General features: G+C 46.4%; 1 protein-coding gene and 1 long non-coding RNA gene across 3 annotated transcripts in view; one reads left to right on the top strand and one right to left on the bottom strand.

The window, feature by feature from the left end:
* Positions 1–16297, top strand: part of LOC310743435 — a 93413-nt gene continuing 77116 nt past the window's right edge. The window contains exon 1 of the long non-coding RNA XR_014539020.1: positions 1–117. This is a non-coding gene — a long non-coding RNA (uncharacterized lncRNA). The remainder of the gene's footprint in view (positions 118–16297) is intronic.
* On the bottom strand, positions 4627–16025 carry EEF1B2 (eukaryotic translation elongation factor 1 beta 2). Of its 2 annotated transcripts, XM_083629097.1 has the most exons (7): positions 15804–15996; positions 13718–13840; positions 9169–10530; positions 7586–7709; positions 7295–7361; positions 6524–6649; positions 4627–4821 (listed from the first exon to the last, which is right to left on the bottom strand). In XM_083629097.1, the coding sequence occupies exons 1-7, from the start codon at positions 15881–15883 to the stop codon at positions 4667–4669; spliced, it is 2037 nt and encodes a 678-aa protein (XP_083485223.1). In that variant the 5' UTR covers positions 15884–15996; the 3' UTR covers positions 4627–4666. The 2 variants fall into 2 exon arrangements, with proteins under 2 accessions (XP_083485223.1, XP_083485224.1); XM_083629098.1 differs by lacking the exon at positions 9169–10530 and having other exon boundaries at positions 15804–16025.

A 16297-nucleotide genomic window follows, 5' to 3' on the forward strand; every position in this document is an offset into this window, starting at 1 on the left:
CTTGCTGTTCTGGCTTCTGGGATAGCCGCGCAGCCTGCATTCGTTCCATAAAACGCACACACATTTCATCTTACTTTTTAGGAGGGAAAAAGTGAGTCTTATAGAGCAAAAAATACGGTATTTGGGCTGGCCAGAAAACTAAACCGCATCCATTAAAATGCTATTTGTTTTGCATGCTATTCCGTTATACTGATCCACGAAGCTTATGCAACAGGGCAGTTGCTTAAGCAAATTGCTGGAATATGTCTTTTCCTTTCCCCCCAGTTGGGTGTTTGAGAAACTGTTTACTGGTGCTTGAAAAAGAGAACTGCTGAGGCAGACACCTTGCACCTGGCTCCTCACATGCCTCAATTCAGCACCTTTCTCAGGAGGACATTTTCACTACTTATCGGGACTTAAAAAGAAACACCAAGTTTTGCAGCAATATGCAAGTATTGAAAACAAAAGCCAAAGGCAAGCTGTTCAAAAAATATGTTTTGACACATGGCAGTCACCTTGTTTAATGCATCGCCCCAGAACATTCTAGCCTGCAAGGTCCACTAGCGATGGCTGAAATCAGTCAGAAAATGTTGGTGTAGAGGCAGAGCTCATCACAAAACGGTGGCAGATGGAAGGAGTGTTTGGCAGCCAGCTGGCAGTTGTTGTTGTTTAGTCGTGTCCGACTCTTCGTGACCCCATGGACCAGAGCACGCCAGGCACTCCTGTCTTCCAGTGCCTCCCGCAGTTTGGTCAAACTCATGTTGGCAGCTTCGAGAACACTGTCCAGCCATCTCGTCCTCTGCCGTCCCCTTCTCCTTGTGCCCTCCATCTTTCCCAACATCAGGGTCTTTTCCAGGGAGTCTTCTCTTCTCATGAGGTGGCCAAAGTCTTGGAGCCTCAGCTTCAGGATCTGTCCTTCCAGTGAGCACTCAGGGCTGATTTCCTTCAGAATGGAGAGGTTTGATCTTCTTGCAGTCCATGGGACTCTCAAGAGTCTCCTCCAGCACCATAATTCAAAAGCATCAATTCTTCGGCAATCAGCCTTCTGCAGTTACTGGCACCATTTTCCACCGAGATCTAATCCATAACCTTTGGGAACCGATGCAGTGTTTTGCTTGTGGCAAAGAGTTCCACAGCTCGGTTTCCCTCAGGTTAAGTGCAGACATTATATTCAGGGCAATAAGCTACTTTCCACCGCCACTGTCAGAGGTACTAAGTCTCTGAATACCAGTGGGCATGAATCTCAGGTGCGCAGTTTTAGAATAGCGTTTTGTCATCCTGCACTTTCATACTTTTAGGTCAATTCACGCTTCTCCCGGAGTTTGATACAATATTGTAAATGTACAATTTTTAGGACAGAGTATGGGGAGAAAACATGGACTACACCACACCAATCCAAACTATAAATGGGGTATTACATTTCAGCCGCTCGCCTGCATTTAAAAGAGAATACAAAGAGAAAGCCAATACAACAGAGGGCTAGAATCTCCTTAGCTTCTCCCAATGTGCTAGTCTCTCTGTCGTTTTCCTTTACACGAAGGAAGCACTGAATAGGACTACAAATCCCATCATCTCTGACCATCAGCCATGTTGGTTAGGACTCAGATCCAATGTTGGGAAGGCCAAAGGTCTCACACCCCTACTCTAAGGTCATCCAAGAATGTAATGGCCCAGATGGCAAAGCATTTGAACCTGCCTTTCCTTGATGGAGATTGTTGTTGTCAGAGCTGCCCAAGGTCCCAGCTCACAAAGGACCAACGCTGCTTCGTTGTTAGGTACAAAGTCTTTATTGAAGTTCAGTTTCACTTCCAGAGCCGCAGTGCGCAGCTCTACGTCTCAACTGTTAGACCGCCGATGCTCCGTCTGAGTCTCCTCCCCCCTGACACCAATTTAAGATTCTAGCCTTACTCCACCTCTTCCTCTGTTCCTTCCGCCTCTGGTTCCGCCTGGCCGTTGGGGTCTCGCCCTTTCTAGCCTCTTCTGACGCTGAGTCCCCTGAGCCTTCCCCCTCCCTCCGGCGGGCTTTAGGAGCTGGTTCCCCATCCGGGTCTCCTGCTGCTCCCCGCGCCTGTACATTTGAACTTGGCGCGCGCGCCCAGCCGGTAACTTTTCTCCTGACCGTTTCACTGCTGCTGCTGTCACTGCTTCCCCCTCTGGGGGGGCTAGCTGCAACTGACCTCCCCTCCGTTGGAGGCGTGGTCAGCCCTGACTCACTCTCTCTCCCCGCTGGAGGAGACGCTGGCCCTGACACATGTGACTCTTCCCCCCCACTATGCTCTGGTGGGGAAACTGGTCCCAATCCCCCACTGCTGCTTTGGGGTTCCCCTCTGTCTCCTTGTTTCTGGTGCGTCCCCCCTGGGACCCCCCTTGCCCTGACCATAGGCGCCCTCTTCTGGGAATCTTCTGATTCGCTGGAGAAGCTCATGGAATCTCTCGGGCCACTGTCATACTCCCCTACGCTGCCCTCGGATTCTTCCCCTTCGCTCTCCATTTCCTCTCTCCCCAGTGCTCCTGCTCCTGAGTCCCTGACAGTTGTGTTCACTCTCTCATGTAGTTGAGAGAGGCAGCCGCAAAAGATGAAGTGTGCAGTGGATATAACCAGGCTAATGAGCCATGACCAAACACTTACCGTTTCTCAACAGCTCGAGGCTACGAAGCAAAAGGTTACGCACACTAAAGTTTTGCTAATTTGCATCAACTGCGAGCTGCTCATTCATCAATCAAAACATGGCACCATCCGCAAGATTACAGTGCCTTCTTGCTTTCAAACAAAACCATCCCAGAGTAGCACACGGAGATAGTTTTGCTAAAACAAGCCAGCCACTGTGAATTCAGTATGTCCAGGATTCAACATTTAGCACCCCAATTCAAATGGACAAAGCCAATTGTTCTCAACCTAGGGCTTCTAAGTTATCTTCACAGAACAGAAAGGCTACACATTTTGTCAAGCAAACCGTTACTCCACGAAACCTCAATTACAGCATTATGGAGATTTACTGCCCATTGCTCAGTCCGCTTTCAAAACAACTGTCAAAATCCCAGCGTGAGACAGCTTTTCTCAATTCCTTTGCAACTTAAAAACCAATGTGCTGGTAAGTATCCATTTCTAGGGGACAGATTTCTGGTCCACACCAAGGCACATTTATGCCCCCCCAATTGTCCATCAATCCAGGAGCAGCAGCATGCGCAGTATACCTACCTATTTAAAATGTATTCAGCTGTCCAATGACCCTCAAGACCCATTCAGCACTTAGTGATGCAGGAGGTCCTGTGGCTCTTTAGGTGATGTTGGGGCTACAGCTCCCATTGCTCTTGACCACAAAAGGTTGGTTTGGGGCTATGAAGATCTGCTACTCCCATGCTGTCTGATTCAGGTCATCCACATAAAAACTTACAAGGGCTAATCATAACACATCAACATTAGTTTGGGTTGAGTATCGTACATTTAAATCTTTGAAGGAATCTTGCATTTGTGAGGGTCCCTACTAGTTATTTCCCAGTAAAGGTTCTCTGTGTTGCACAATGCCAAACGCTGGGCTGGTTGAGAAACTATTTTCCACTTTCCTAGAGATCCAGGGGCGCGGAACAGCGTTAACCCAATACATCCATAGAAGAAACCTTCGCATACAGCCAGGGAGATTGGCTGCAATTAAAATTAGGTAGGTTTACTCTCTTTTCCCCCCTCCTATCACATTTTTCAATAGAAGGCATGTTTTGTATTTATTGTATCTAGCGCACTTTGTGCAAGCTAATGGGTTTTGTCACCAGAGAACCTAGTTGCCAGGCATACTCAAAACAGATATCCAAGGGAGCCTGTTTTGTTATTTTGTTTCACCAGCACCTCGATCCAAAAGGCTACCATATTACATGAGAAGCTCCAATACTGGACTGATCACAAAGGGCAGTCTGGATTGCAGGTACACACTGATTTTATGAACAGGAGCATTTGCCATCCTCTTTTTAGCAGGCATGAGACCGCAAGGATGTGTGAATGCTGTATTCCTCCATTCCAAACTGAGAAAAACCACATAGTACCTCTACTGTACTAAGACGGCTGTGCTAGATAAGAGGGCACCAGGTTGAGTACACACTTGATCAAGACACTGCATTCTTTAGCACCCAGAGCCAATGCCAAAGGTCGCATGAGACCCCTTTAAATTGCATCGTTTTGCACCAAACATACTACAAACAGGAGAAGCAATGCTACGGTAAAAAAACCCCCACTATGGTAATGTCAAGTCTTGCTCTAGATAATCAAGCCTAAAAGAATGGTCTCCCTCATGTTATCCCTGGGAAGTATCCTTGCAGGAGTATTCCACTACTGTGGCCTAGTCAACTATCCAAGTTTGCAAGGTAAAAGGTAAAGGACCCCTGGATGGTTAAGTCCAGTCAAAGGCGACTATGGGGCTACAGCGCTCATCTCGCTTTCAGGACAAGGGAGCCAGCGTTTGTCCACAGACAGCTTTCCAGGTCATGTGGCCAGCAGGACTAAACAGCTTCTGGTGCAATTTTGTTAACCTATAGCTTCCCTTGTGAAGACTGCCTTCGGAATGAAAAGGGGTCCACGCTATGAATGGTGACAACGCAACTAGAATGATGCATTATTTTAAACGGCAGTTTGGGACATACAAAACACACACAAAAGCCTCGAATGTTGCAAATGTTTTATTCCTGGAGCTATTGGGGCTTAGATTTTGTTGAAAGCAGCCACATCCATGGACTGAACATAATCCTCAAATGCAGTGATCCTCTCTTCCAGCATATCGGTTCCAACTTTATCGTCTTCAACTACACACTGAATCTGAAGTTTCTTGATTCCATAACCAACTGGAACCAGCTTGGCTAGAAAGCAATCAAAAGAGCTGTGAGAAGCGAGGTTCCGCCTCTTTTCTATCTACGCAAACTCAGGGTTATGGATCGACAAGAATTTTGCCCATTATAATCTTGGCTGGTGTCGGGGCTTCCGATGGGGAGAAAGCATAGCCAGTGGCCTAAACCTGACCTCTCTGCAACAGCTAATACACAAGCAAGCTGCGCACATATTTACATTCCCCCCAGTGGAATGCAAAAGGGAAAAAAGCAGACTTTTTTAAAAAAAGGAAAAGGGGCATCTAACTTTTGGCTCAAGGGCCATGTTCACCCTTGGATCAACCCTGTGGAGGCCCCACCCAGCAATAGATGGTGACTAGAAGTGGGTGCTGCCACCCCGTATAGCTTACCCATGCAGATCAGCTGAGGAGAATCACTGCCTCCTCTCTACTCATCAAACGCTCAATCTGATGGGGGGGGGGATGGGCAATTTGCACCCCCATCAGAGTGCTGGCATCTGCCTGCTCTAAAGGTAAAGGGACCCCTGACCATTAGGTCCAGTCGTGGCCGACTCTGGGGTTGCGGCGCTCATCTCGCTTTATTGGCCGAGGGAGCCGGCGTACAGCTTCCGGATCATGTGGCCAGCATGACTAAGCCGCTTCTGGCAAACCAGAGCAGCGCACGGAAACGCCGTTTACCTTCCCGCCGGAGCGGTACCTATTGATCTACTTGCACTTTGAGGTGCTTTCGAACTGCTAGGTTGGCAGGAGCAGGGACCGAGCAACGGGAGCTCACCCCGTTGCGGGGATTTGAACCGCCGACCTTCTGATCGGCAAGTCCTAGGCTCTGTGGTTTAACCCACAGCGCCACCCTCTGCCTGCTCTAGTTGCTGCCAAAATTGGTGGGATCTTTTGGGGGGGCAGATTAGGCCCTCAAAGTGGAAGCTACATACCCCTGGCCATAAAGGGAACAGATTAGAGGAGCCCGTTCTCCTAGACCAACAGTGGGGAAGTGAGACATTATTATCTTTGAGGGAATATAATTCTATTTATACCCCGCTCATCTGGCTGAGTTTCCCCAGCCACAGATACCTTCCTTCACCAAATCACTTCTTTAACTGTTGAATACATCACAAAGAAAATGAAGAATTCATCCAGTTCACCACGTTTTTCTAGACTTTTCTGCAAAGGGCAAAATCCTTGCTATCTTTAGTGTTTTCAAAGGGCTGTCCATTAGCAGCATTGCTTTGCACACATGTACTCGGTGCCTGCTACATAACAAGCACCACCCTGGCAGTGCTACCCCTCCGCTAGTGGAGATGGTTTCTTACCCTTCCTTTCCCCCAACCTTCCTCCAAGGGGGCAAATATTTAGATGCAACCCCCCGCCTGTCAAATGCACAAATGGAATGTGATTGTGGAGCTCATTACGTAAGCCATTCTGGACCCCACGATCTATTCAACAGCTCTGATGGAACGCCAAAATTTTACTCTCTCAAACTCAGAGAACTACTGGGAGGCCGTATGCAGCTGTAGCAGTCTTAAGTCCACCCACTGGGAGCTCTCCAGATCTTCTTACTTGCAAGGTTCCACTGCCCTGGGAATTGAAGTAAGTGGCACCATCAAGTTCTTCGGACTACAATTTAAGAGCCATCTGAATCGAGCGAGATGTTATGCATATAAACTGTGTGCTCTGCCAGAGAGCTATGAGCCTCCTATTGTCGGCCAGTTACTTACAAGATCCCCAAACAAGGCCATCCGCCTGAATACTTCTGACACACTCTTCTAATTTGCCCATGTCCGTCTCATCATCCCAAGGTTTCACGTCCAACAAGAGGGATGACTTGGCAACGAGTGCTGGCTCTAGAGAAACCAAAGGATAGCTCAGGAAAAGCAGCAAAGCAGAGTGTTCCGATTAAAACCAGGAATTCTCTACAAATGCACCTAGTTGCAAGTTTAACCTATACTGGTTAAGAAAAGCATTAAAAAAAAGATTACACAGAGGCGTAATACATTACAGAAACGTTAAGTACTGCTAAATGGAACACTGATTTCTCTATCCAACCAGGCTATTACAAGAATATGAAGTGTGGAAGATACAGTCCTGTCTGTTACACTGAAATTCTCTTCCCTGGTGGAGAAAGGAGCATTGCATAGTGTAACTGCTAATCTCCCACAGTTGGAATACTGCAACTGCTACAGTACAGAGCAGTTTCAGGCCAGTAGCTGTGGGATCCTGCATTGGTTAGAATCAGGAGTCAGAATTTCCCCTTCAGCAACACAGCACAGGATTTGATTGTAAACAATTGTTTCCTATGGCTTCTATTCCACAGCCTGGAAAAAACATTGGTCAAAACTAGGAACTCAAAACTTATTAGGACACTTTGGAAATAGCTGGAAGAAAGTTCTGCTGTCACTTATTTATGCTGATTTTAATTCACAATAACCTTAATCTAAAAAGCAATTCAAAGTGCATAAATTCAAAGGCGAAGGAGTTGGATAACGTACTTTTGGATTTCTTTGATTCATACTGAGCAAGCCGCTCCTCCCTTAATCTTTTTGCTTCTTCACTTTCCTATGAAAAGAGAGAGATTGTGTTGGACAAAAGAAAGCAACTGTTCCCAAACAGTGATCAAGTATAACTGGCTATGTCAGGAAAAGCAAATCATCATGTTTTCAGCCGAAAGATGGTGATTTGGTTTTGTTCATCATGTTGCCAGGTTCTTTTTTGTTTAAATGCATGTGGGCTCATGAGACCTCTCTGCAACTGGAAATTGAAAGGAAAAATATTCTGGATACCTCCTCTTCATCAGAGCCAAAGAGATCAATGTCATCGTCATCTTTGCTGTCTCCGCCTGTGCCTGTTGAGTCCTCAACATCTGAAGGGCCATATTTTCCCAACGCCTTCTTCACTCCAGGCAGACTAGGGGAGAAAACCAGACAGAACTTATATGGTGCCCTTCTACTAACTACATATGACCCAGAATTAAATTGCAAAAGTGTGTCCCAGTTTGGGCAACTAATTAACAAACCAGCCACCACTAAGCATGGAGACATTTCAGAGGCAAGATACCAGATGCCAGCTGAAAAAGCACCTGCTACCCAACGGGCAGGGATGTGGGTGGCGCTGTGGGTTAAACCACAGAGCCTAGGACTTGCCGATCAGAAGGTCGGCGGTTCGAATCCCCTCGACGGGGTGAGCTCCTGTTGCTCGGTTCCTGCTCCTGTCCACCTAGCAGTTCGAAAGCACGTCAAAGTGCAAGTAGATAAATAGGTACCACTCCAGCAGGAAGGTAAACGGCGTTTCCATGCGCTGCTCTGGTTTGCCAGAAGTGGCTTTGTCATGCTGGCCACATGACCCAGAAGTTGTCTGCGGACAAACGCTGGCTCCCTCGGCCAATAAAGCGAGATGAGCACCACAACCCCAGAGTCGGTCACGACTGGACCTAATGGTCAGGGGCCCCTTTACCCAACGGGCTAGTCACTAAATCAAACATGCAAGCATGGGAGATTGGGTTTATGCCTGCCACAGAATGAGGTTCGAATAAGTTGATAGAATGAACTGAAATCTTTTTACCCAAATGTGCTCATTTATTATATTATAATGAAGCGTACGTGCTCTCCCATTTTTGAAAAGACTCACTGCAAATAAATCTTTCTTAGAGCAGAAAGATTCCAATTCAGCCCTGTCCCTGCCATGTTCCACGTCGAATTCCAGGGAGTTCTTAGCAGAGGAATAACGAAGATGATACCGCCCCCCCCCGGAGCCTAAAGTGGTACAGCCCATCCCTCCACATCAGTCTGCCGCATGAAGCAAGTGGTCTTACCGGGATATAATATTTCCTTCTGCTATTTCGCCCCCCCCCCCCCAGTATTCTCTCCCAACCATCATAAATCTTTGGTCTGAACCTGGATTCGTAGCTACTCTGGCAAACTGCTTGTGTGCTTGTGGCCAAGGGATCACCACGCAAAAGCCGCAGTTCTAAGCATGACTCTGCATAAATGGCCACCCTGAGGTGCCCTCCATCTCACCGCTGCCTGTCAGTTCATTAAGCCCAGCCACTGAGTATGATTAAGTGTTTTGTCACAAGCCTGGAGTTCTCTTAAAACAGCCATATTCCCATGCAGTGCTAGCCAGAAGTGTTTTTAATTCGGGGGAAGGGAGGGGAAAAGGGAATAAAACCTTTTGAAAAGCATTGGAAGAGCTCCACCTGCTGCCTGAAAATTTTGAATAGGGTACACAACACTCAATTTCACAGGTTTATTCAATATGCACCAACTTATTTCTGAGGAGCAGGAGTTACAGCAATTTCATGTCATTCTCAATTAGATCTTTACTGTACAAGGAATAGTCTGCACTGATACAAGTATATAATTCATGCCTTAAGTTGTCTTTTTCGCACTGCTCGTTTAAGAAGGCCCTCTTGTCTCTCCTTGCTTTTCTTTGGAAATCTGCGTTCAATTTCCTGTATCTTTCACGATCTCCCTCGCATTTTGCTTGCCTTCTCTCCCCCGCTATTTGTAAGGCCTCATTGGACAGCCACGTTGCTTTCTTGCATTTCCTTGTCATTGGGATTGTTTTCGTTGCTGCCTCCTGTATAATGTTACGAGCCTCCATCCATTGTTCTTCAGGCACTCTGTCCACCAAATCTGAATCTTTAAATCTGTTTCTCGCTTCCACTGTGTATTCATAAGGGATTTGATTTAGATTGTCTCTTACTGGCCCAGTGGTTTCCCCTGCTTTCAGTTTAAGCTTGAATTGTGCTATAAGAAGCTGATGATCTGAGCCACAGTCAGCTCCGGGTCTTGTTTTTGCTGACTCTATAGAGCTTCTCCATCTTTGGCTACAGAGAATATAATCAATCTGATCTCGATGCTGCCCATCTGCTGATTTCCATGTGTAGAGTCGTCTCCTGTGTTGTTCGAAAAGAGTGTTTGTGATGACCAGCTTGTTCTTTTGACAGAACTTTATTAGCCTTTGCCCTGCATGGTCTTGGACTCCAAGGCCGAACTTGCCAGTTGTTCCTTTTATCTCTTGATTCCCTACTTTAGCATTCCAATCCCCCATAATGAGAAGAACATCCTTCTTTGGTGTCAGTTTTAGAAGGCATTGTAAGTCTTCATAGAATTGGTCAATTTCGGTTTCTTCAGCATCGGTAGCTGGTGCATAAACTTGTATTACTGTGGTGTGCAAAGGTCTGCCTTGGAATCGTATCGAGATCATTCTATCATTTTTGAGATTGTATCCGAGTATCAATCTCGCCACTCTTTTGTTGACTATGAGGGCCACTCCATTTATTCTATGGGATTCTTGACCACAGTAGTAGATATGATGGTCATCCGAACTGAATTCGCCCACTCCGGTCCATTTTAGTTCACTGATGCCCAAGATGTCAATATTTATTCTTGCCATCTCCTTTTTGACCACATCCAGCTTACTATGGTCCATGGATCTTACATTCCAGGTGCCTATGCAATATTTTCCTTTAAGGCGTTCGGCTTTCTTTTCATTTCCAGGCACATCCACAACTGAGTGTCCTTTTGGCTTTGTCCCACCCGCTTTATCAGCTCTGGATCTACTTGTTCTTGTCCTCCGCTCTTCCTTAGTAGCATGTTGGACACCTTCCGACCTGAGGGGCTCATCTTCCAACATCATGACTTTTATATGCCTGATGTTATTGTCCATGGAATTTTCTTGGCAGAGATACTGGAGGGGGTTGCTGGTTACTTCTCCAACCAGAGATCTGTTCAAGAAAATTGAAAATATGAAAGGAACGTTTCACGCAAAGATGGATATGATAAAGGACAAAAGTGGTAAGGACCAACAGAAGCAGAAGACATCAAGAAGAGGAGGTAAGAATACAGAGGGATTATACCAAAAAGATACGGATGTCCCAGACACCCCAGATTGTATGGCTGTTGACCTTGAGCCTGAAATCCTGCAGTGAAGTCAAATGTGCCTTAGAAAGCACTGCAAATAACAAGGCCAGTGGAAATGATGACATTCCAGCTGAACTATTTAAAATTTTAAAAGATGATGCTGTTAAGGTGCTACATTCAATATGCCAGCAAGTTTGGAAAACTCAGCAATGGCCAGAGGACTGGAGATCAGTCTACATCCCAATCCCAAAAAAGGGCAGTGCTAAAGAATGCTCCAACTACCGCACAATTCTACTCATTTCACACGCTAGCAAGGTTATGCTCAAAATTCTACAAGGCAGGCTTAACCAGTATGTGGACGGAGAACTCCCAGAAGTGCAAGCTGGATTTAGAAGAGGCAGAGGAACCAGAGACCAAATTGCAAACATGCGCTGGATTATAGAGAAAGCTAGAGAATTCCAGAAAAACATCTACTTCTGCTTCATTGACTACGCAAAAGCATTTGACTGTGTCGACCACAGCAAACTAGGGGGGGGGGGGATGTTCTTAAAGAAATAGGAGTGCCTGACCACCTTATCTGTCTCCTGAGAAATCTCTATATGAGACATGAAGCAACAGTTAGAACTGGATATGGAACAACTGAAAGTGAGAAGGAATTAAATAACCTCTTAATGAGGGTGAAAGAGGAGCGCAAAATATGGTCTGAAGCTCAACATCAAAAAAACTAAGATCATGCCCACTGGTCCCATCACCTCCTGGCAAACAGAAGGGGAAGAAATGAAGGCAGTGACAGATTTTACCTTCTTGGGCTCCATGATCACGGCAGATGGTGACAGCAGTCACGAAATCAAAAGACGCCTGCTCCTTGGGAGAAAACGATGACAAACCTAGACAGCATCTTAAAAAGCAGAGACATCACCTTGCCGACAAAGGTCCATATAGTTAAATCTATGGTTTTCCCAGTAGTGATGTACAGAAGTGAGAGCTGGACCATAAAGAAGGCTGATCGCCAAAGAATTGATGCTTTTGAATTATGGTGCTGGAGGAGACTCTTGAGAGTCCCATGGACTGCAAGAAGATCAAACGCATCCATTCTGAAGGAAATCAGCCCTGAGTGCTCACTGGAAGGACAGATCGTGAAGCTGAGGCTCCAATACTTTGGCCACCTCATGAGAAGAGAAGACTCCCTGGGAAAGACGCTGATGTTAGGAAAGATGGAGGGCACAAGGAGAAGGGGACAACAGAGGATGAGATGGTTGGACAGTGTTCTCGAAGCTACTAGCATGAATTTGACCAAACTGCAGGAGGCAGCGAAGACAGGAGTGCCTGACTAAACCGCTTCTGGCGAAACGGGACACCATGACAAGTGCCAAGTGCACGGAAACACCATTTACCTTCCCGTCACAGCGGTACTTATTTATCTACTTGCACTGGTGTGCTTTAGAATTGCTAGGTTGGCAGAAACTGGGACAGAGCAACGGGAGCTCACCCTTTCCCTTGAATTCGAACCACCAACCTTCAGATTGGCAAGACCAAGAGGCTCAATGGTTTAGACCAGGGGTTGTCAACCTGGTCCCTACAGCCCACTAGTGGGCGTTTCAGGATTCTAGGAGGGCGGTAGGGGTTCTATGGCACAAGCTAATCCTTCCATCAAGCACTGGTGGGCGGTAAGGATTTTTTACCATAAAGAAAGATGCATTAGTGGGCGGTAGGTATAAAAAGGTTGACTAACCCTGGTTTAGACCATAGTGCCACCGATATACACTACAGCAAGTATAAGCTCCATTAAGGCAACAGAAACCTAATCACATAACTGGCCATTATGACATGCTTTGTACCTATTTTTTATGTTAATAATTGGTCTGTTACCTCTCTCGCCCCAACTTCGCCACAGTGATCCATGCGACTGTCACCTCCAGGCTTTATTACTGTAACTCACTGTATGTGGGGCTGCCCTTGAAACTGACCCAGAAACTCCAGCGGGTGCAGAAAACCGTGGCGAGAATCCTTACGGGGTCCTCGCCGTGGGATCACATTCACCCAATTCTATACCAGCTGCACTGGCTTCCGGTGGAGTACAGGATCAGGTTTAAGGTGCTGGTTTTAACCTTGCCCCACAGAGGACCTTACAGTCCGCAGATAACATCCTAAGGATTATGGGCCCCAGAGATCAGACTGGCCTCAACCAGAGCCAGGGACTTTTCGACTGTGGCCCCGGCCTAGTGGAACCCACTTTCACAAGAGACTATGGCCTTGTGGGATTTGACATCTTTCCGTGGGGCCTGCAAGACGGAGATGTTATGCCAGGCCTTCGGTCAGGGTTCAGTCTGACTCATTTTCTCCTTGTATAAGAAAAAGCATGAAGGAGGTTCCCAGACCACTCACAGGTGCTTATATCAGAGGAAACAGTTGGTAACTGCCCCCAATTTTAACCTGAAGATTGCAACATGTCCAGTTTTAATTTTAATTTGTTTGAATTAATTGTGGGATGTATCTTAATTTATTGATCGCTCATTTTTATGCATTGTCTTACTTGTATGTTAGCCGCTCTGAGCCCAGCTTTGGCTGGGGAGGGCAGGATATAAATATAAAATTATTAATTATTATTATTATGATGATGCAACAGCAAGATGGGTATCCCTTTGTACAATGAAACTTTCCCCTCTCCCCCTGAAATTGTGTGTGTTCACATGGCAAAGGGGAATAGTTCTGTCTGAAAAGTTAGAATGCTTGTGCAGATGAAACATTTACAATAGCACAATTCCACCTGAGGTAGTTTCAGAAATAGAAAAATGTTCCATCCACATCACTGATTACTGCTGGTGCTGTATATGGCTGTCCAGGACAAAAGAGGTCTAAAGTTTTTGGGTGTCATCACATAGTTACACTAGCACAATGGGATTCCCCACCCCTCTTATGCCATCTCCAAATCTGCTTTGGAGAGTTGGGGGAACCCTCAGAAAAAGGGGGGCAATAAGGAGAGAGAAATCGCTCTGTTGCTTAATGCTACATTGAATACAAACCTGTAAATGACAGCAAATTGAGCCCTACCTTGCCTTTTGTTTGTCGAAAGACTTAATGTGGTTGTACCAGCGGAGGGCATGGAACAGCTCAGGAGGAGGGGGTGCACCAACTGCTTCAAAAACTGCAATATCTGCTTGGGATGGGACATACCTACAGAAAACATGTTCAGGTTAAAATTTGTTTCATTCAGCAAAACGAAAAGCACCACAGATATAAAGTGAAATCCATCTCAGAAAGAGACTCAGGTGTCTCCCAAATAAGCAGATATGAACAAGAGTTTGTAGCCCCTTTGTGCAAGCTACAAATAAACCAGGAAGGTTCTTATTAACTATAATTTCCTGTTCACCTGAACCAATAAATTATGGTTACCAGACCAGCTTCAGAACAAGCCAGCTTCCAGCAATATAAGAGACCAACTTCAAACTTTCATATCATGGATTGTTCCAGAACTGATAAACACCACTTTCCCAGTTTGAACAAAATGGTTAACTATGGTTAATTAACCATATCAATTACTTCTGGGTTAGAGTCTTAATACTCCACCACCCAAGAACCACAACAAAAGCTCATAAAGAATCTGCAATAATCAAGGTCCAAGCCATTTCCAAGTAGGCCCAACACATCTAGCACTGATGTATCTCACTTTTGGGCATTACAGCAGGTTGCAAATCCCATGTTAATAATCATGATCCACACACAATATTGCCATGTGGTCTTGGAACAAGTTACTTTAAGCTTACATATTTTCACATGTATTCTTCCAACCCATCTTTGTATTTTTCTCCCATTTACTTTTCTAACCCATCCTTGTATTTTTATTCTCCCCCCCCCAAGTCAGAACCAGAATAGCTCCATCCCAAAACCACCCAGCTTCTATCCCAAACAATGGCCAAACATGTTAGTAAAGGGCAAGTGGTAACCATTGCAAATCAGATGGTTGCTGGTTCAAATGCCCCATAAACCACCAATTCCTTAGGCAAGCGGCTCTCTCCCAGAGCCCCAAATCTGCAACAGAATAATTGATGGGACTAGAGAGCAGAAGGGAAGTAGAAGGGCAGGGGTAAGAAGAGATAGGCTAAGGCCTAGCTACCTATCTGAGGAAGGAGGTAATGACCAGCTTGCACCCTGCACCACCCAAAGGAACAGGAACCAGCAGCTATTCATATATAAATTTAGTCTTAAAAGGCGGCTGCTTTGGGGCCTGGAACCCCCCTTTCCTTTGTGCCTGCAGGCTTACGACAGAGCCCCTCTCTTCTCTTTTTAACTAATGTGAGCCTATGTGGGAGACAAGCCTCACCTGAGAAGCAAGTACCACTCCTAGGACTGGTATTCGTAACCATGATTTGCCTTATGATGCCCCTCAGAAAGTAGGAGGACCAGAGGCTAAGATTTATCGGCTACTTTAAAATGAGGCTGCATTTTAAATTGAATTTTAGTCTGTATTTTAAATTGGTTTCCCCCATCTCTTTTCCCCTATTATGCTTTTACTGTGATTTTATTGGTGTTAGCCGCCCTGAGCCCGGCTCTGACCGGGGTATAAATACAATTATTACTAATATACTTTAAAATGTTAGTTCCTCTATTATTTAAAACTACAAACTAGCATTTAGACAAAGTATAGCTGAAACCTATGGGCCTGAGCCCTGGAGGTGCCACGTCCAGTGAGGTTACTGGTATCTTGGCACTGTTCATGTAACAGGATTCCTATAAGCACCCATTTAAATCACAATCCCACTGTCTGTTTTAATTATCAGGTTTTTTATCCACTTAATATTCTGTTCTCTGACTGCTGGTCTATGACTGTAATAAACTGATTCTTTAAAATGCCTCAGAACAACGTGGCTCCAGTTGTAGCGTGTCAAAGAGATACACCTACGACCATCTATAGCTCCTTTCTCGCGCGCGCGCGCACAAAGTACAGCATGGTTTCCAAAAGAGAGACTTGCCAAGGTGCTAGTCCTCATTCCAACTGCTAGGCCGCTGCCCTCTTCGTGCAGCCGTGTGGGGCCTACGCGGGAAGAAGCGAAGGCCAATGAATGGGAAAAGCGGGACCTACTGCTGGCGTTTAAAAGGGAAACCGTCTATATTTCGGGGTGCGCGGAGGGCGGCTCACCCCTCGATGTAGCTCCTGCTGGCTAGGAAGGCGTTGAGAAGCTGGAGCCCCGAGGCGGATTTCAGATCCCCAAAGCCCATGATGGCGCCGAAGTTTCAGGAGCGGGAGGCGGGGAAGAGACCGGCTGCGCGCGCACAACAGCCACCACAACGGCCGTCGCGGAAAGAGGGCGGCGCTCGGCCTCCGCTGCTCTTATATATACGCACGCACGCAGATCCCTCCGCCACGGGGGCTGATTTCCGCCGACGTGTCCTTCCGCCCCTCGAGGCCGTTCCAACGGACACGCCCAAGCCCCGCCGTTTTTGAAAGTTGCCGATTAATGACAGGAGGAGGCGGGATCAGCTCTCACGTCAATCAAGGAAGGGGCGGTGCTTCTCCCCGTTTGTTTCTAACGGACCGGCCCCGCCCCTCCGCAGGTTTTAAAAGCCGGAAGCTACGCTAGGAGGAGGCGGATCATCGCCCACGTCAATCAAGGAGGGAAATCAACGGTTGGT

The sequence above is a fragment of the Podarcis filfolensis genome (genome assembly GCF_964270895.1).
Source record: "Podarcis filfolensis genome assembly, chromosome: 1".
Taxonomy (NCBI): Eukaryota; Metazoa; Chordata; class Lepidosauria; order Squamata; family Lacertidae; genus Podarcis; species Podarcis filfolensis.